The following is a 20,423-nucleotide window of genomic DNA, read 5'->3' as shown; positions in this document are numbered from 1 at the left end:
GAAAGGAAGGAAAATTTCAAAAAAGCAACACAGCATTGCAGTGTTAGGGAATATATTCCCCGCTCAAGTCATTTATTCAGTCCGTGAATTGGGTCTCCTGTATTCTTATTGGCCCTCTCCAATAGGGCTGCGGGATTTTGAGAAAAAAAATTGCCATTTTTTAGACCAGTATTGCGATTTCGCTGCGATTGTTGAATTTACAAGAAAGGTGCATTTTCTGTGCTGGTTTTGCTATTTCTGTAAGTATTTAACCTTTGGAGGCATGAGCTACCAGTACATACATTATTTCACGAGAGGAGTTGGTGATTAGTGGGAAAAAGAAATACTAATGGCATCATGGCATACACATCTTTTATTAGGAATACTTAATATGACAGTATAAGACCTTGAAGAATAAGAACCCACGGGATCATATTTTATTCCACAGTGGGATAAAATATGGTCCCGTGGAGTTAAGAGTTTGCCTCACTGAAAACCAGATAATCGGTCGGGTGGGTTCTAGTGTGTACATTCAAATCCCCACTCTGGCTGAATCTTTTATTGCAAACTGAGCAGGCAAAAGAGTTAACACTAGTGCCATCAGACTAAGACGTGTCTGCAGGTTGTCACCAGTCACCTTTAAAAAAGTTCCAAATACTAATGTTTAGTGTATCAGATCCTGATCAAGTTGGACAAGGTACCAGGTAAGGCTTCACCGAGGCTTTACGGCAGAGGACATTTTTGCTTACCGGCTTTAGAAACTTTCTGTCTGCTTTTGGGCTAAATCTTTCACGATTTGCAGCTTGTAATCTGCATAATCAAATTTTCTTTTCGGTGCCGTTTCGTTCAGTTTCATTTCGCTGCACCTGGGCGCCCAAGTGTTCGTTTCGGCGCTGCGCTTTACTGAACCCTCGATTTGAGGTACTCGCCCTCAAGTAAACTCAGCCGAAACGCATAATTTGGCGCCAAAGTGCGCACGGCCGAAGGGGTTTACTCCGGGCCCTGTCACTCGAATCGAGTTAATCGGTCGGGTTCGGGGTTAGGAATTTTTATGCCCGCTCATACCTCTATTTTGATGAATGGGAAAAGGCTTCTCACCAGTGTGGGTTCTAGTGTGTACATTCAATTGTCCATTATGGGTGAACTTTTTACCGCAAACTGAGCAGGAAAAAGGCTTCTCGCCAGTGTGGGTTTTTTGGTGTGACTTTAAGTTCCCATTCAGTGAGAATTGTTTTCCACAAATTAAGCAAGAAAAAGGCTTCTCGCCAGTGTGGGTTTTTTGGTGTGATTTCAAGTCCCAATTCTGTGAGAATTGTTTTCCACAAATTGAGCAGTTGAAAGGCTTCTTCTTCTTCTTCCCTTGGGATCTAATGTGTCTCTTTAAGTTTCCACTTTTAGTGAATTTTTGACCGCAAATTGAACAAGAAAAAGGCTTCTCGCCAGTGTGGGTTCTGGAGTGTATTTTTAAGCTCCCACTTCTAGTGAATCTTTGACCGCAAACTGAGCAGGCAAAAGGCTTCTCGCCAGTGTGGGTTTTTTGGTGTGATTTTAAGAGCCAATTCTGTGAGAATTGTTTACCACAAATTAAGCAGGCAAAAGGCTTCTCGCCAGTGTGGGTTAGTTGGTGTAATTTCAATTGACCATTTTGGGCGAATTTTTTATTGCAAACTGAGCAAGAAAAAGGCTCCTCGCCAGTGTCGGTTTGTGTGTGTGTTTTTAATTCCCTATTCTGAGAAAATTGTTTCCCACAAATTGAGCGGGCAAAAATCTTCTCCCCAGTGTGGATTAGTGTGTGTTGTTTTAAGTGTCCATTTCGGGTGAATCTTTTACCGCAAAGTGAGCAGGCAAAAGGCTTCTCGCCAGTGTGGGTTAGTTGGTGTGATTTCAAATTTCCATTTCGGGTGAATTTTTTATTGCAAACTGAGCAGGCAAAAGGCTTCTCGCCAGTGTGGGTTCTAGTGTGTACATTCAAATCCCCAATCCGGCTGAATCTTTTATCGCAAACTGAGCAGGCAAAAGGCTTCTCACCAGTGTGGGTTCTAGTGTGTACAATCAATTGTCCATTTTGGATGAATGTTTTACCACAAACTGAGCAGGCGAAAGGCTTCTCACCAGCGTGGACTTTCATATGCAACTTCATATAAGACTTGCGTGGAAACGTTTTCCCACACTGTGAACATGTGTTACCACCTTCCGACTGTGAGTCGCTTTCAGTGTTTGCAGAGTGGGACGTGTCGTCGTCATCCGTTTCCACGTGTTGACGGGAGCTGATGCTTTGAGTCTCCTGCCAACCATTGCCTTCAGGTTGACCTTGATCTTCGACGGTTGAACGGACCCCGGCCACTAGCAAGACTTGAAAATCGTCCTCCTCTTTAACGCGGACAGGCTCCCCATCCTCTGTCTCTTGCTTAACGTGATAAGGCTTCAGATCCTCCTCCTCCTCCTCAATTTTAACGGCAGGCAAATCTGGTTCCTGCCGCGCAGTAGGAAGATATTCTTGGCTGACGTCTGCAAGACACAAGTCACATTTATTTGTATTTCCCTTAACTCGTTCAGTGCCATAACGTATTAGTATGTTTTCAGAGGCATTGTCCCCGAGTGCCAAAACGTAAAAAAATTCGAAAGGCTGCTGATCGGTAAGTATAAGGACTCTGGGAATTAGATTAGTATGATAAATCACCATTAGATGCCAAGAGTGGCTTTATTCAGATAGTCTTGTAAATTGCTCCAAAGTGTGACTCCACACACGTTTTCAGAAGCTTGTCCCCGAGTACCAAAACGTAAAAAAAATTGTAAAGCCTTAGACGCTTGCTGATCAGTAAGTATTAGGCCTCTGGGAATTAAATCACCACTAGATAGGTAGGAGTAGCTTTGATCAGATCTTTGTCAACACTTAGTGCCGCAATTTGATCCTGTATCCGCCGTATGACTCTGTATGGCAGAGTGTAGGCGCCGGCGTATATGCTAAGTACGTGCAGTGTGACGAGAAAAGCAAGGATAAGTACAGACTGTTAACACTTCAAATCTTTATTCCTTCTAAAAAAATTACCAAGGGCCTTTGTTGGGAGAACATATCGTAGGACCCTGAGGTCACCATGACGACCTGAATCATGTGATCACATCACCCGAGACATCAGCGGCTGAGAATTCTTGCAAATTTCATGCATAGGTTTAGTGTCCCTGCAATCAAATGTTATTTTTCAAGGAAAATGCCCTTGTGTTTATGGAAAGAATTGTTTACATATTCTAGGTATCGAAAATATGAATATTTTAAAAAAGCACCGTGGCAAAGGTTCTATTTGAATTGCATCATTTTGCAAGGAGCCATTTTTCTCAGAAGTTATCCGGGAAACAAGTATTTTCAAAAAAAAAATGGCAATGTCATCAAATCAACTAAATCAACTGTTGTCTCATGAAAGATGACTGTTAAAGCTTCCTTTTGGTGAGCCCTATGCCTGTATAGCTACAGAGCTAGATTTTCTGTAGGCCATCAAAAATGAGTCAATATGGCCAACATCGGCTGGCATCGGCACTTCCCATTTGAGAGAAATGTCTGGCACTAATCAGAAACAGTCACAGAGGGCTGCAAAGACAACCACGGCAACATCCCATGATCTAAGACCTACATGAGGGCAAGGAAAAACTAAAAAAAAATCCCAGAATGAGGAAAATGAAGAAACTGAGAAGGAGCCACACATGAGGTCATCCCCTTGGCCGAAATGGATGATGCAAGGGCATTAACAGAAAACACACTTTTAGTCAGTCAGTGTTTGCCATACCATAGGAAAAGTCTGGCTGGTTGCTGGGGTTTAATTGGTCCCTCCTGGGTTTCTAAAACATGGACTATGAAAAAAGTATTATTTGAACTAGAAATTAATATCAAACGCACACTCCAAATTAACTTTTCTCGCCTACGCCCGGCGATCGCGCTCGACACCAGCTCTCATGTCATTTTAAGTTCCCCCAGTTTTGGAGGAAACGGCGTTGGGCGTCGCCCCAAAAAATACGCGGAGAGGAGATGTGGCAAAAAAGGAAGGAGGAGGGGTCTGAAATTTCCAATCAGTTTTATGGCCCTTTTTGGCGTCTCCTAGTCTTTCTGTCTTTGTTTACGTTTCCAGGGGGGATGGTGTTTTTCTCAACATTCCAATACTTGTGACTTCAATAAAACACAGAGGCAGAAGGAGGGAGAGTCAGAGGGAGTTTTGACTAGCGAGCAGAGAGCTAGTAAATTGAGCTCCCCCTCCAACTGCACTTGTAAAGAAAACCAAACAGGTCTCATGCCTGGTGTATTTTCTAGCTTTAGCCAACTTTTATAGATCTCTCACACGTAAGTGATCGTTTTTAGACCCCACAGTAATACACTAAGATGTCATGATTTGAAATCACACATGGCACGAAAGGTCCCCCTGCTTAAACCAGCACATGTCAAGGCCCGTCTTCAGTTGTATATGACCATTTGGATGATACAGAGGAGTCGTGGGAGAAGGTTTTGTGGTCAGGTGAGACCAAATTAGAACTTTTTGGTCATAATTCTACTAAGCGTGTTCGGAGGAAGAAGAATGAAGAGTGCAATCCTTACTGCAAAGCAAGGGGGTGCTTTGGGGGTGTTTTTCTGCACATGGGACAGGCCAATTGCACTACGTAAAGAGAGGATGACTGGGGGCCGTGTATTGTGATATTTTTGGCAACAACCTCCTCTCCTTAGTCAGATCATTGAAGACGGGTCGTGGCGGGTCTTCCAACACCGCAACGACCCGAAGCACGCAGCCAGGAAAACCAAGGAGTGGGTTCGTAAGAAGCATATCAATTTCTAGCATGGCCTAAACAGTCTCCAGACCTGAACCCAATCGAAAATCTTTTAAGGCAGCTCTAACTCAGAGTTTCTCAGCGACAGCCCAGAAACCCGACTGATCTAGAGAAGATCTGTGTGGAGGAGTGGGCCAAGAAATCTCCTGCAGTGTGTGCAAAGCTGGTAAAAGACTACAGGAAACGTTTGACAAATTAATCGTTAGAAAATCATGCATTGTGATTTCTGGATTTTTCTTGTTAGTTTATCTCTCTCACAGTGGATATGCACCTACGATGAAAGTGGGAGATGAGCCAAAATAGCAGGGTGTTCAAATACTTATTTCTTCACTGCATGTATTTTGAAAGAATGAGCAAGGCAGAAAACCGGGACCGTAATCGAAAGGAAAGTACGTGGTTGTCGACGGCCAAATACGAGATGTCGAGGACGTTGCAGAAAGTAAAACGACCAACCTGCTCTATTCAACACAACTCGGAGTATCTTGGAAACAGCACCTGGGAACTCTGGTTCCTGCCACGCAGTAGCAAGATATTCTTCACCGATGTCTGCAACACACAAGTCAAATCACATTTATTTGTGACGCCTTTAATCACAGAAACTCACAAAAGGGACGCACAGAAGACCACAGGGTTTCTACAGCTTAAGGCAAATTAAATTTGAAACTTTTTTTAATGCCTTTGGATGTGAAATTTAAGACAAAGTTGACAAAAAAACACACACAATTGAAACAAACAAAAAAACTAACTGAACAAGAGGCAATTCTAAACAAATGTTTGTTTTATTTTATTCGTTTTATTGACATTTTGGTCCAGTTGAAAATGTTTGATTTGAAAAACATAGCACTCTCCAGAGTTTAAGACATTTAAGCAGGTTGCAATGGGTGTTGCAAGGGCCTCAGTACATAATACACAGTCAACCTCAACATTAAATATGGAGTAAGTTATGGAGAGATCAAGCTTCCAGTCTCAAGATTTCAAAAGATGCAGCAGGTTCTACAATAGCATGCATCTGGTCCAGGTGCCAATCTGAATACTCAGAACGCCTGAACCTTGCAAACTTCTAAGCTCGTCCTTTTCCCTCAAGGACGAGGAAACCAAAGAATCAGGTTACTTTTAAGCTATTAAATATCGCTGTGTCTTAAGTCGTATTCGAACATTTCCCGTCACGAGGTGTCGGACAGTCCCAAACGCAAGGCACAAGGGGATGTCATATAACCTGACTTGAGAGACGTTTATTCAAACAGCAACAACAAAAGACTCTACCGGTGAGAAGGGGGTGTGGGACTTGGGTAGTAGAGGAGGATATCTTGAGAGGGGATTTTTGGGTGGCGAGAATCTTGAAAATAGGTTACTTGGTAATACATTTAAGAAAACGCTAGAAGTTGCAGGTCTTGGGACAAGGAGGGAAAACTTGGGGAAGTTCTTGGGAAGGAGAGAATATTGAAAAGGAAACTTTGGAATACCATTAAGAGGACGTTTGAGATTTGTGGCAAGTCTTGAAGTGGAGGAACTAGAACAGTGGGCTTAATGTTCGGTGTCTGGTTGGGAAGAGCCAAGTGGAATGGATTTTTTGGGGCGAATGCGAGTGGCTTTCATATATAAAGATAGAAAATCGAGACGCTGTCCCTCAGAGTCTTCAAACCTCTTGTGTGAGGTCAAAATTGAAAGGAGAGTATCTTTTATCAACGGCATTCAGAAAATCTCTTCCGGTTGGTCAAACTTGTAGAATGGTCACCGTGCTGCTGGTGTCCCCATGATACAAGTGTATACGGTCTCTCCTATATGTTTGAAAGAATCAGTGCGAAGAGCCTGGGACTTCTCCGGACCAAAATACAGGGTTCGTGCCGCTTTTTCATGGACGAATTCAAGCACATTTTAAGGACTTTTAAAGCCAATTTTCCAATTTGTCCAGGACCATTGAAGGAGGAATTTATGCGCCTATCAAAAGAACGGGGGCTTAAACTTTAGTGTCGGACGCTACCCTTGTTTCGGAATCTAAAATCGTTAAAATTTCTAAATTGCAACCAAAAGCCTAGCAAATAACCCTTCACCCCTAACTTTAGACCTACCCTCGTTTTTTAACTGTAACCTTGGCCTTAGGCTAGCTGTAACTCCAGCCCTAAAGCTGGTTCTATTTTTTGGAAACCTGCTTTCAGTTGAGAACCCTAATATGGGGCTCAAACCCAAGTTCATAACACTCAACTTATACCAAGAGCCAAGTAGAGATCCGCATCTAACGTTGCTGAATTGTTTCCCCTTTAAAGTCATTTTGTGCATGCAAAAACAATCTAAAGAGACGCTTCTGAGACGAAAAGAGTTGTCTAATTTTGGCCAGTCAAGCCGAAAGACTTGCTTCTCTATAAAAAGACAGAATTCCTATCACTATTACGTAGCAATATGCTGGGAGGGGCTGCTCCCTTCGTGGGGACTGATGCGTACCCTGTGTGCTGAGGGGGCAGGAGAGTCAAAGCTAGTGTCCGATGACATACACAATTATATACGAGATGACGTATGCACTACCCAGACTGCCCTCATTACGACATCCACTTTTCTTTGGCTGGGCAGAGCGTGCCCGTGGTAACGCCACTGACGTCAAGGATGTAGCAGAAGGGAAAATGACCAACCTGCCCCGAGATGGTTGGAAACAGCGTCTGGTCGTCGACCTTCTCGCTCGGTCTCCTTTTTGGCTCCTTGTAGCTTCTCTTGAAGAGATCCTTCCTCACTGGAGCACATTTTGTCCGCCTTTGAAGTTCAACGAAAAAACGCCACAAGTGTCGCTCCAACTCGGGAGTAATAAGGACAAAACCTTCGAAAAGGACCGCAAAGTGATACTTCTGTCGAGCTTACGTAGTTTTAAGTTGACAACAGGATTTTTGGTCGTTTTCTCGACATTCTATTGTGCGACGGTGGTGCGGCAGCCATGACAGCTTCTCTTTCCAAACACTGCCGCAATGGATTGTGGGACACAGGTATAAACAGAGGACTTGCTAGGTCAGCGTGCTGTAGCAGGCTGCTAACCATCGTGCCTACGTGGCGGCCATTTTGGTCGGGCCAACTTCGCGCAATGGATGTACATTGAAAATAAATCACAACCTGCTCATTTTAAAACTGATTTTCATGCAGGTAACTTGTTGTTATCAACGTCAACACTTGCTCTTATTACAGAAAATTAACTTAAATATATTTGAAAACTAAAAAGTGTTTCTGAAAAAAATAACAATTGTAGATGTTAAAATGTAACACTTTATATTGTATTCTTTTTGCTTTATTATTGTATTGTTCTCAGCACAAGGATGCTGCCGGAAATGTGAACTTCCCTGCGGGGATGAATAAAGCATCTATCTATCCATCCATTATCTGCACATAGGGTCGCGGGGGTGCTGGAGCCCATCCTAGCTATCTTCGGGCAGTCGGCAGGGGACACTCTGAACTGTCGCACGGCACACAGAGACAGACAGGTCACTCGCTCATTCACACCTATGGACAATTTTGACCTGCTAATTAACCTGACACGTATGTTTTTGGAATGTGGGAGGAAACCCACGGAAGCACGGGGAGAACATGCCAACTCCGCACAGGAAGGTTGGTAACTGGATTTGAACCCATGACCTCAGAACTGTGCCCCACACGCACTAACCACTGGTCCACCGTGCTGCCCTACTATGTAACACTTTATATTTGATTCTTTTTGCTTTATTATTGTATTGTTCTCAGCAAAAGGATGCTGCTGGAAATGTGAATTTCCCTGCGGGGATGAATAAAGTATCTATCTATATACAATCAGGATATTTCAAGCCAATTTCTTTTAGATCAACACTTTCAAGAAATTGTAATCCCCGTTTGACGTAATCATTAGCAATAAGAGATTTTTGAACATGGACAATTGTACAGCAGCTTTTCAATAAACATGGAATAAAAGGCTTTTAGGCAAAAGATAAAATTAAAAAATGCCATATTCCTGTGGCGTTTGGTAATTCTTATGTATTTTTTTCAGGAATTCTGGAAGGCACCAATGCTTTTTGTAGCGACCCTCGTTCATGCACGACACAAGGTTTCACAATGTCTGGTTTATTGCCTGCATTCAGTAAATAAAACAATACAAAAGTCAGGGGTCTCTGTTCTCGACTGCAATTATCTTCAACGCTTACAAAATTCACTTAAGCTACGGCAAGCGCTGAAGCCCATAAAGTGCCAAACGAAAAAAACAGTCGCAGACGCCCATGACTTAACAACTGAATGAGGTACCGGAATATTAACAGTAATACAACAAAAACACAGATTTTGTGAGAATTCAAAAAAACATTCAAAACAATCAAATTTCAACTCTGTTACACCCACCCCCACCGAATTCTGGACAAAATCTCACACTTGGTTATAAAATCAAAATCAATATATAACAGTAGTCATTGGGTCACACATATTAGGACCGACTTGAGAAGTATCCTTTAAGGATGCAGTGGCCAGAGAAAATTCTCTGAACCAGCCACCGGCTATAGAATGCCTTACACATTCCACATTCACCCAAGACATATACAAGACATAAATGAGCACAAAACATTCTCTCCAAAACCAAGTTATTTCAGAAGAATTTTAAAGGGAAAAAATGTCATGCCCCAAGAGCTTGAACTACTGTGTTACGCATAGTCTAAACATTACACTGTAGGTGTCTGGTGACATCTTGTCTAGCCATAGTGTGAAGAAGCCTGTTGACTGGTCGTATAACACGACCCAGGCGTGTAGTGCGGTGTGGTGCAGACTCTGGTTGATCAGTGTGGCTAACTTTACCTCCAGAGACAGCAGCCACTACAGATTGAACATGATCATGCTCACTAAGAGTCGAATTGTCATCCCTAACAGCAGTGTCGTGAGTATGAGTGGTCAAGGAATGACCAGAGTGATCAGAACTTTCAGAGTTCAGCCCATGCACCCACTCTCTGGTTCTCTCCCCAGATGCAGGTGTGAGATCTGTGTAGTTGTCAAGGCCTGAGATGCTTACAAGACTCTGCGCATCATCTGCCGCACATCCAGACCGGTTTAGCTGAGCAGGCACTCGAGCATGAGACTCTTCGGAGACAGTGGGACTGGTCATTGAAGAACAAACAGAGGCAGATGATTTTGCAGAGGACAAAGACAAATCAGACTGGGGAGAGGGCTGGTCTTGAACTGGGAGAAAGTTAACCAACATCAGCAGGTTACGGTGAACAACCTTCTCATTCCCTGTGATGGTGTCTTGAATTCTGAATGTGTGTGTTTGAGGGTTCATCTCAATAACAGTGTAGATGATAGACTCCCACCTATCAGCCAATTTTCGCTTGCCCCTCTCATTTTTGTTCGCCACAAGGACTCTATCTCCAACTTCAATTGACGGCCCTTTTGCTGCCCTGTTATAGAGTCGAGTCTGTCTGCCCTGTTCCTTTTTTGCATGTTCCTGAGCAATTGACATAGCCTCCTTCAGGTCTTCAGACAGTTTTGCAACATATCTGCCGTAGGTGGTAATGTCAGGGTCAGACAAAATGTTCCCAAACAGAGTGTCAACTGGGAGGCGAGGAACTCTCCCAAACATCAAGTAAAATGGTGCATATCCAGTAGTTTCATGAGCAGTGCAATTGTACATGAATGTGAGTGTTTGTAAACGTCTTGGCCAGTCCTGCTTTGATTCAGGGGGCAGAGCTCTGATCATATTGCCCAAAGTACGATTAAAACGCTCAACACTTCCATTTCCCATCGGATGGTACGGGGTAGTATGTGACTTACGCACCCCAGATAATTGTAAAAGTTCTGCGACCAAATTGCTCTCAAAGCTTGGGCCTTGATCACTGTGGATCCTCTCCGGAAAGCCATAAACACAAAAATACTTTTCCCATAGAACTTTAGCTACTTGCCTGGCTGACTGGTCTCTACATGGAAAAGCTTGTGCCAATCTGGTGAAATGGTCTGTTATGACTAGTACGTCAACAGATTTGTTGTGTGAATCTTCAGCGGACCAGAAATCAATACAAACAAGTTGCAATGGGCGGGAAGTGGCAATGCTTTCCAGAGGGGCCCTCCCTGCAGGCTCAGTGACTTTGCTGACTATGCAACGCTGACATTGACGAACATGCATCCTCACATCTCTGTCCATATGCAACCAAAAGAATCTCTGTCTGGCGATGCTCAGGGTTCTTGACTGGCCTTGATGGCCCGCACTGTCATGCACCCCTTTTAAAACTTCGGCCTTCAGGCAATCAGGGACCACTAACTGATGGCGTTTTGCATTTGAAATCTGATTACGGGATACTCTGTACAAAACATCATCACTCAGAACAAACTTCTCCCAGTGCTTCAGGAGGCCCAGAACTTGACTTGTCTCGTGTGCCCTTTCACGTCTAGACGGTCTTCGAGACCGTTCCACATAAAACCGAAGACGAGACAAAACTCTGTCCCTGGACTGAGCCTCCCGCAGGTCATCCATGGAGAAAGCAGGCAGACTGGGTAGTGTATCTGGGATAAGGTGGGGCATGTGGCTTATCAGTTGAGCTGCACGAGTTCTCGCACCGGAGGCCCATTCAGTGTGTGACTGGACAACAGCAGCAACTTCTTGATTGGATACAGTCTGGGCCGACACGAGTAATGACTGGACATTTGTAGCTAAAGAATGGGACAGCTTCTCTGCCATGACAGGCTGATCGGTAGAGTCTCTGAAAGTCTGTTGGACGGCTGTATCAGACAAAACCGCAGCTTCCGCAGTGAGATCATGAAGAGGTTCACTGACTAGTCTGTGGCCAACATTCTGACAAAAAGGGACACGGCTGAGAGCGTCAGCAACCGTGTTTTTGGGACCAGGCACATATTTGATTTCAAAATTGTAACTGGCCAGCTTTGACACCCATCTTTGCTCACAACAGTCCAATTTGGGTTTAGTCATAATGTGTGTAAGTGGATTATTGTCAGTCCAGACGGTAAACTCATGGCCTTTCAACCAATGGCTAAACTTCTCACACACAGCCCACTTCAGTGCAAGAAATTCCAAACGGTGAGCTGGGTAGTTCTTCTGTGACCGGGTCAAAGACTTGCTAGCAAACGCAATTGGCCTAGCCACTGTGTCACCTTCACGTACCTGGGACAAAACGGCTCCAAGGCCATCCAGTGAGGCGTCAGTCGACAGCAAAAATGGACGACTAAAGTCTGGATGAGCCAAAACCACAGAATGGATAAGGGCCTTTTTGAGGTCTGTAAATGCCTGGTCGTGGTCAGCAGTCCAGTCACCTGATTTCAGTTTGCGGCCCACTACAGTGCATTTGGGCTTTCTGCCTTTCTTCTGTTTCTGGCCAGCCAGCAGATAAAACAAGGGCTTTGCAAGTGTTGAATACCCCGGAATGAAGTGTTGATAAAAATTTAACATGCCCAAGAAAGACCGTACACGTTTCTCAGAAGGTGTCGCTCCATCCGACTCCATCAAGTCCGCCACAGTCATTTTGCTTATACTTTCAACTTTTTCTGGATCAGTTGACACTCCATGTTCATCAATAATGTGCCCCAAGAATTTTACAGATTTCCTTAAAAAGTGACATTTCCTGGGGGCCAGTTTCAGATTGTGGGCACGGAGTCTGCTGAACACCATTTCAAGACGTCTGAGTGCAGAACTTTCATCAGGGGCAAAAACTAAAATGTCGTCCAAGTAGCATAGCAGACTTAAATAGTTTTGGTCCCCGAAAATGGATGTCATCATCCTCATGAAACTCCCTGGGCTATTACAGAGCCCCTGTGGCAACCTGTTGTACTCATAAAGCCCCATAGGCGTAGTGAACGCTGAGTACTTCCTATCATCTTCGTGTAAAGGCATGTTGTAAAACCCAGACGTCAAGTCCATTGTACTGAAGAAGGAGTTGCCACCAAGTGCTGCTAAGCAATCAGCCTGATGTGGCAGAGGATGAGCGTCTTTCAGAGTCCTCTTGTTCAACCACCTAAAGTCAGTGCACACGCATATCACCATTCTTCTTCCAGATGAGAACTAAAGGTGAAGCATATTCACTTGTCGACTTTCGAATGATCTCTTTCTCTTCCATTTCATTCAAAACTTGGCGTAATTTTTGATACTGACTCGGTGGCACACGTCTAAAAGGGAGTCTGAACGGCTTTTGGTCAACCAGATGGATTCTGTGAACAAAGTCCTTCGCCTTTCCGCAGTCAAGGTGATTACGCGAGAAGATGTCTTGGTAGTGAATGATCAGCTCTGACAACTTGTCTTTACACTCAGACGATGCATCACAACAGCCAACATCTAGTTCACCTAGGCCAATAGACTGTAGCTTCTCCTCAGCATTACTTACATCAGAGCAGACAGGGGGCAATTGCACAACGGAAGTACTCTGATGGCCACTGACCAGGTCTAGATCCTCCAAAGCAACACAAGGCACCAAGTCAGCCAGCTTTGCATTGCGTCTCAAAAACAGCGGATATTCTGTGACATTCATGACTTTCAGTGGAACCCATCCATCTGCCCACAGAGGTGTGACGATTCTGGCGACCATTAGACCCTTGGGGGCAGATCGTGCCGACGTAGGTTCTGTCATCGCTGCGCTCCCAGGAGATACTCGTGCAGTTTTTGACGGCTTCCCCCACAAGAGGTACTCACGGCCAGGCTCAAGGCATGTGGCTGAATTGCAGAGCACTGTGCCTATCTTCTCGGGCATTTCACCACCACTCCATCTATGCAAGCCAGCTAGCAATGAAAGAAATTGCTCAGTTTCAGCATTAGTGGATGATGGAGCAGAGATTGCTGTCCAGTGCGCACCAAACTTCTTTGACTCATGCAATATGTTTCTGATAACATTAGTTCCAATGATTAGGTCATCAGGTTGCCCCTCAACAACAATTGTTGGCACAATCATTTTACAATTATTGATTTCCATTTCGATGTTGAAAGCTGACTTTGGGCACACTCGTCGACCCCCAACACCAATGAGTGTCACGTTGATGGAAAATTCGTCTTCTGTACGTACTGCTCCAACAGAGAGCATCTTACGCAGAGCAGTCTCACTCACGGTACAGGCCATGGAGCCACTATCCAACATCCCCCCCAAAGTCATACTGCTCCCCACTCTAACTGGTACATAAAACAAACTATCGCTGCCCCCTACAGTATGTGTGTTTTGATAAACAATATTAGGCAACTGAGATTGTGTGAACGTGTCAGAATTAAAAACTGAATTGAAATTGAGATCAAATGGGTGGGAGAACTCATTTTGACCTGTACGGCCTCCCTCTGAATACAGGTCAGCTAGTTTCCCGAAACTGAACTGATTTGGGGAGAAACTTTGTCGGGGCAATGCTGCTTAGAGTGACCAGGGGCTAGACACTTGAAACACAGATTATTCAATTTGCAATGATATAAAGTGGAGTGATCAGCGCCACCACACACCTTACATGGAGGAGAGTTGAAAGGACTTAGGCGCCTCTGAATACGCTCAGGATTCAGTGGCTCCACTCTAGACAAAACTCTCTCTAGCATGCTCATCATTCGGCCAAGGACATCACTGTCATCTTTCTGAGCAGGCTGTGGGACATACTGTGGTGAGACATGCTGTGGTGGGACATGCTGTGATGGGACACGGACAGGCGGTGAGACATGCTGTGGGCGCTGGGCATGCTGTCGAACACACGAAAAATGTGTATATGGATCGGGGTTAACATGGGTGGGACAAATGGACTGGAGACCCGTCTCTATAGAGCCAGAGTAGGAACAACAAGGAGATTCACTGTCAAGCACTGCAGTCGGGTAATTCTTCAGTGGAGGGACACTGCAAGACCTAGTTGACGCCCCTGATTCCCTTTGATACTCATCTATCCTGAGTTGAACGTCCTTAGAGGTCCACTCATTAACAGGCTTGCATCTGAAAATGTTTGATAGCTGTGGATCAGGACAGTACTTTGCAAACATTTGTGCCACTTCCCCGCCAAGGTTTTCCATTTTTCTGCCCAAGCGACGCAAACCCTCATCAGCAGTGTCTGCTGCTTTGTTTAGTCTGATCCAGTAGTCAACTGGATTTTCCTTTGGCGTGGGTAGCGTGGTGTAAAAATCTTGCAACGGGAGAGTTGACGAGGAATGACTAAAGTATCGTATTAGAATGTCATAAATGATATCTGGGTCTTGCCTCACATCAAGTGCCTCATCACTCCTGAGAGCTACTCTGACAACGTCTCTTGCCCTCCCTAAAAGCCTGCTTAGTATCTCATCTGCTTTCTCAGCTGTTGTATAGGACTGTTTCCGAAGCTGGGCTTTAGTCATGGTGATCCATTCTTGAATTGAACACTTGTCAGAACCATTTCCCCTGAAAGTCACAATTTCACGTTCAGTCTTGACATGGACAATTACCGGTGTAGTGTTTTCCTGCGTTGTGTTATGTGGTCTAGGGTCGTCTTTAGTCATAACAGTCGCTGCTTTTCCAGTCATTGGTGTGTCATGTGCATGTGTGCGATCAATGAAACCAGAAGAGAGCAGACTAGCCAATACTGAGTTGCCTATCTGCTCTCCAATTCGGCCTACCATGTCAGTCAGGTGTTGCAGGGCAATATTATCACTCATTTGGGTTGAAGTCTGTGCACTCTCCCTCAAGAACTGTTCACTTGGAGACCAGTTTGGGCTCATACCACGCCCCCTGTCCCTCCCATCACTAACATGTTCTTGGAGACCACCTACACCTTTACTTCTATACCCACTAGTAAGTGTGTTTGCATTCAAACCATTAAAATGGACACCCCTGCCAATAGAAAAGCCCTGAAAATCGTCATTTTGACTACTATATCCTTCAGCCATTATACTTTCGATAATACAAAGAATAGAAAATAAAACAGGAAAAATAAAAACCAGAAATTAACTAATAATTTACGTATTGATAGCAAATGCACAGTGGCACAAATACATAAAACAAAATCAAAGCGCCAATGCAGTACAACAGTACCCTCTAGTGGACACAAGAAGAATATGCAGCAACGCCGGGATCTGCTCAGAGGCTGATCGAAATGATCCAGTTGCGTAGTCACGGCATCAGTGTAGCTACCCTCGTTCATGCACGACACAAGGTTTCACAATGTCTGGTTTATTGCCTGCATTCAGTAAATAAAACAATACAAAAGTCAGGGGTCTCTGTTCTCGACTGCAATTATCTTCAACGCTTACAAAATTCACTTAAGCTACGGCAAGCGCTGAAGCCCATAAAGTGCCAAACGAAAAAAACAGTCGCAGACGCCCATGACTTAACAACTGAATGAGGTACCGGAATATTAACAGTAATACAACAAAAACACAGATTTTGTGAGAATTCAAAAAAACATTCAAAACAATCAAATTTCAACTCTGTTACACCTTGCTCTAAAAAAAATACATTTTTTAGGTTGAATATAGATTTGACACGTTCATGTGTGTCTTGTGTCCTGCAGACGTTAGCGAAGAGGAGAATCTTCCTTGGCAACGAGAGACAAAGTTGCCTGCCGTCAAAAAAGAGGATTCTGAGCCTGAAGACGTCAAAAAGGAGAAAGTCGATTTAGAGCCTGATCACGTTAAAAAGGAGGAAGATGAGAATTTAGAGACAGTTTACGTGAAAAAGGAGGAGGAATTTTGGGAGTTTGGCCTCGTTAAAAAGGAGGAGAACGATTTTGAGTATTTTGACCTTAGAGAGGAGGAAAATTTGAGAGAGATTGAAGTGACCGAGGTCCGTTTAACCTCCGAAGATCAACATGAAGAGAACAAGGAAAAGGTGTTTCCCGGGACCACAAATGACGACGACACGTCCGACTCTGCACACAATGATGGTGACAAACCGTGGGAAGCTGATAACGCAAATCACAAATGTCCGCATTGTGAGAAAAGGTTTAGGCGCAAAGATCATCTCAAATATCACATCGCTGTCCACACTGGTGAAAAACCCTTTTCCTGCTCAGTGTGCGGTCAAAAATTTACCCGTAGAGTAAATTATTAGAGGTATGAGGAGTAAATTTGAGCGTTTTTTTTTCGGAAATGAACGCGACACCGCCACTCTTCTTCAAAGGGCGTGCTACGTGGCTGCTCACATAGTCTTGAGGAGAAGTACCATTTAGCGGTAAAAACTCGTCCGGGCGTAACCAAGTTTCACAGAGACCGATACAGTTAATATTATTCGCGATTATAAACTTATCAACAAGTAAAGCTTTAGGAGCAAGTGATCTAACATTTAAAAGACCAAATTTTAGGTTTGCTGAATCATTTAACTTAGCTGTAGTCTTTGTCGAGATCGTCACAAGATGTCGCTGTTCGGGTGCGTTGGGCTTCAGGCGTCGGTTGACCGGCAAGATCGATGAAGAAATAATAATAATAATAATAATAATTTCCTTGTATTGTCATTCTGTGTAACAATGTACACAGAACGAAATGTCGATTACACCTGACCCGTTGTAGCGAGCCGATGCAGCCGCAGCCAACAGAGGGCACCGCCGACCACTTTTTAAGTCTTAGGAATGACTCGGCCGGGGCGCGAACCACCGACCTCCCAGTCTCAGAGCGGGCGCCTTACCATCTAGGCTACTGAGCGGTTGGATTAGATACATCTTTGAGTCCTTCTTGTGTTGAAGATAAGACCAATTTGTTGAATCGTCTCATACGTGTTCAAAGAAATGCAGGAATCAAAATGACGTAACAGGGAGTTCTTTTTTATTGATACGCAATTTCAACAAGAGACTCAGCGAATCAAAGATATGCGTGTGTCTTTATAGTTTTCAACATAGCACGTGTACCCGGTTTGGCCCCGTCCCTTTTCACGCCTGAAGGCGTACATGCCCAGGGTTATGTCCTTATTTGGAAGTGTTTTTAAGTTCATGCCAGTTTATGTCACCTTGCCCTTTGCCGTTATCTGTTGTCTTCCCTTAAGGAGGATTGTTTACACTAATTCGTCCGCCGAGACCTTCGCGAGATGTAAACAACATTTCTCCAAACTGTAAGCAAATCTTTCTACATTTCTTTCTAAATGTATGCAAATCTATTCTACAAATGCAAGTTTATTTTCTACAACACTTGCTCCTTCGACTTCACATGCTTCCCTGCACGACAGCCCCGCTTCTGCTTTCTGTCTTTGCGCCCTCTTCGTCTTCTCTTAGGTGGAGTGGCTAGCCACGGCGAACCCGAGTCCCTTTGAAGCTCGTTCGGGATATCATGGGTGGTATAAAAGGTGCCAGAAGAGTCGAAATTTAGACGCCCACCCAATTGAATAAGTTCCTCCCGACTATAAGTCTTATTGGCCACACATGTGTCCAAAAAGGAAAGCAAAAAAGATCGGAGAACGATAATAAATAGCAGGTTAGCCAGATAGCAACTAGCCGCCGCAACGTAAACACGCGCCGCCATGTTGGTACCGGAAGCGGTAATGCATTAAAGCATGTCTAAAAGTTGAAATTGAAAAGCCGCATCGTCCAGTTGCCTTGGGAGAAGGGTCACTAAGGCTGCGCGGTAACTTTCCTTTCTTGCCTACGCACAGACGGTGGCCTCAAAAGGCTTCAACCATCGGGCAAAAGGCTTCTCACCCTCCCCACGAAATGGCCTCAGGTCAACTTGCATACCACTCTTACCTTCAGTCCAAGTGGCGGCCCTCCGATACAAGCCTTCGTCCATTTAGAGTCCATATATCTGTGTTTTGTTTGCCGCTACATGCCGCTCCACCATACAGCTGGTAGGCTAGCTTAGCGAACTAGCGTGCTTGATACATTTTCCAAAAAAGTATGAAAAAAATCCATAACTGCTGCCACCAATGTCATGAAAAACTACTCAGAAACAGGTCCGGTCTCTTTGGAGAGCGACGACCGTCTGCATCCGTTTTTTTAACACATCCGTCACCGTGTTGGCGTCATTCATTCGCACCTCACATTCTTCACCGACTGCCTTTATTTTTATTGATTTATTTTTTGGGGTCCTTTGTTTAGAGGCCCTTTCCCACTGGTTGATTGGCTGGTTAGTACGCTTGTTGAATGTATGCTTTTTAAGTGTTGTGGTACCTGTTGATTGGTGTTGTGCATGTGTGGTGCAATTGTATAAGAGTAGAGGTGATAAGTATAAATGTAACAATTTGAGAGGTATGAGTTTGCTGTCTGTGAGATGTATGGAAGAGACTTGATTAAGAGAGTGAGAGGAGGAACGAATGAGGTGATGATGGAGGAGCAGAGTGGTTTCAGGAAAGGAAGAGGATGTGTATATCTGGTGTTTGCAGTACGACAAGTTCTCCTCTGCACTACTACAGTGTGAAGTGAAGAGTTTTTATAAGAACAGCAAAGCATGTGTAAGAGTAGGGAGTGAGACAAGTGAGTGGTTCCCTGTGTTGACTGGTGTGAGACAGGTGTGAGACAGGGGGTGTGTGATGTCACCGTGGCTGTCCAATGTGTACATGGATGGTGTGGTGAGAGAGGTGAATGCAAGTGTATTTGTCAGAGGTGTAGACATGATGGACAACAGTGGAACAGTGTGGCAGGTAAGTAGGTTGTTGTTTGCAGATGACACAGCGCTTGTGGCTGATTCTGAGGAGACATTGAGAAGGTTGGTAACGGAGTTTGGAAGAGTATGTTGTGTGAATGTTGGGAAGAGTAAGGTGGTGAAGTGTTTACGCGATGTCGTGGTCATGGCGTTGGAAACGAGGTTGAATGGACAGGTACTGGAAGAAGTTGAAAGCTTTAGGTACTTGGGTTGTGATGTGGAATGAAGTGCACGGTATTGCACAGAGTCAATCAAGGAAGCAAGGTTTTGGCTGCTCTGAGGAGAGTGATGAACAACAAGAGTACAAGTATGGATGTTAAGAGGGGAAAGTATGAGCGTGTGATTATGCCGACTTTGTTGTATGGTGCAGAGACATAGAGCCTGAACGCAGATTTGAGAAACCAGAACAAGACGGTCACAAAATAAACTATTTATTGGAAGTCAAGTCAAGTCAAGTCATTTTTATTTGTATAGCCCTAAATCACGAAGAGTCTCAAAGGGCTTCACAGATTGTTACACTATATTACACAAACTATTTTCAACCGACAAGAGGAGTAGGTTATTCGTATGCAATGGAGTAGAAGTGAGTTTTAAGTTTAGATTTAAACATTTCCACTGAGGTTGCAGATCGAATCTCAGGGGGAAGAGCATTCCACAGCACCGGTGCCCGGATGGAGAACGCTCTCGAACCAGCAGAAGACTTCTTTGCTCTCGGGATCATCAGAAGACCAGCACTCTCAGATCGTAGGCTTCGGACCGGGACATAGTGGCAGATCAGATCTGAAAGATAAGAGGGAGCAAGTCCATGTATGATTTTGTACAATACTAAGAGAACTTTGAAGTCACATCTTTGGCTAACTGGGAGCCAATGCAGGTTAGCCATAATCGGTGTTATGTGATCGTACTTTTTTGTCCTAGTTAAAAGCCTCGCTGCTGCATTTTGTACTAGCTGAAGAGACTTGATTCTGGACTTCGGGAGACCGGAGAGTAGTGCATTGCAGTAATCGAGACGGGAGGTAACAAATGCATGAATTATTGTTTCCGCATCAGACTGAGACAGTATTGAACGGATTTTAGCAATGTTGCGAAGATGGAAGAAGGCAGTTCTAGTAATTTGCTTTACATGCATCTCAAAGGATAGATCAGGGTCAAATATGACACCTAAATT

General features: G+C 44.2%; 2 protein-coding genes across 2 annotated transcripts; one reads left to right on the top strand and one right to left on the bottom strand.

The window, feature by feature from the left end:
* Positions 1-334: 334 nt before the first annotated feature.
* On the bottom strand, positions 335-7,742 carry LOC148368407 (uncharacterized). The gene is made up of 3 exons (XM_088330444.1): positions 7,410-7,742; positions 5,239-5,331; positions 335-2,487 (listed from the first exon to the last, which is right to left on the bottom strand). The coding sequence occupies exons 1-3, from the start codon at positions 7,516-7,518 to the stop codon at positions 1,019-1,021; spliced, it is 1,671 nt and encodes a 556-aa protein (XP_088186570.1). The 5' UTR covers positions 7,519-7,742; the 3' UTR covers positions 335-1,018.
* Positions 7,333-18,407, top strand: LOC148368406 (uncharacterized). The gene is made up of 4 exons (XM_088329696.1): positions 7,333-7,908; positions 8,153-8,367; positions 16,204-16,730; positions 18,270-18,407. The coding sequence occupies exons 2-4, from the start codon at positions 8,265-8,267 to the stop codon at positions 18,405-18,407; spliced, it is 768 nt and encodes a 255-aa protein (XP_088185822.1). The 5' UTR covers positions 7,333-7,908; positions 8,153-8,264.
* Positions 18,408-20,423: the final 2,016 nt, after the last annotated feature.

The sequence above is a fragment of the Urocampus carinirostris genome, chromosome 3 (genome assembly GCF_059441175.1).
Source record: "Urocampus carinirostris isolate Australia breed hairy pipefish chromosome 3, RoL_Ucar_1.0, whole genome shotgun sequence".
NCBI lineage: Eukaryota > Metazoa > Chordata > Actinopteri > Syngnathiformes > Syngnathidae > Urocampus > Urocampus carinirostris.
The sequence above is the reverse complement of the archived record's forward strand: the minus strand, read 5'-3'. Positions and strand labels throughout refer to the sequence as shown.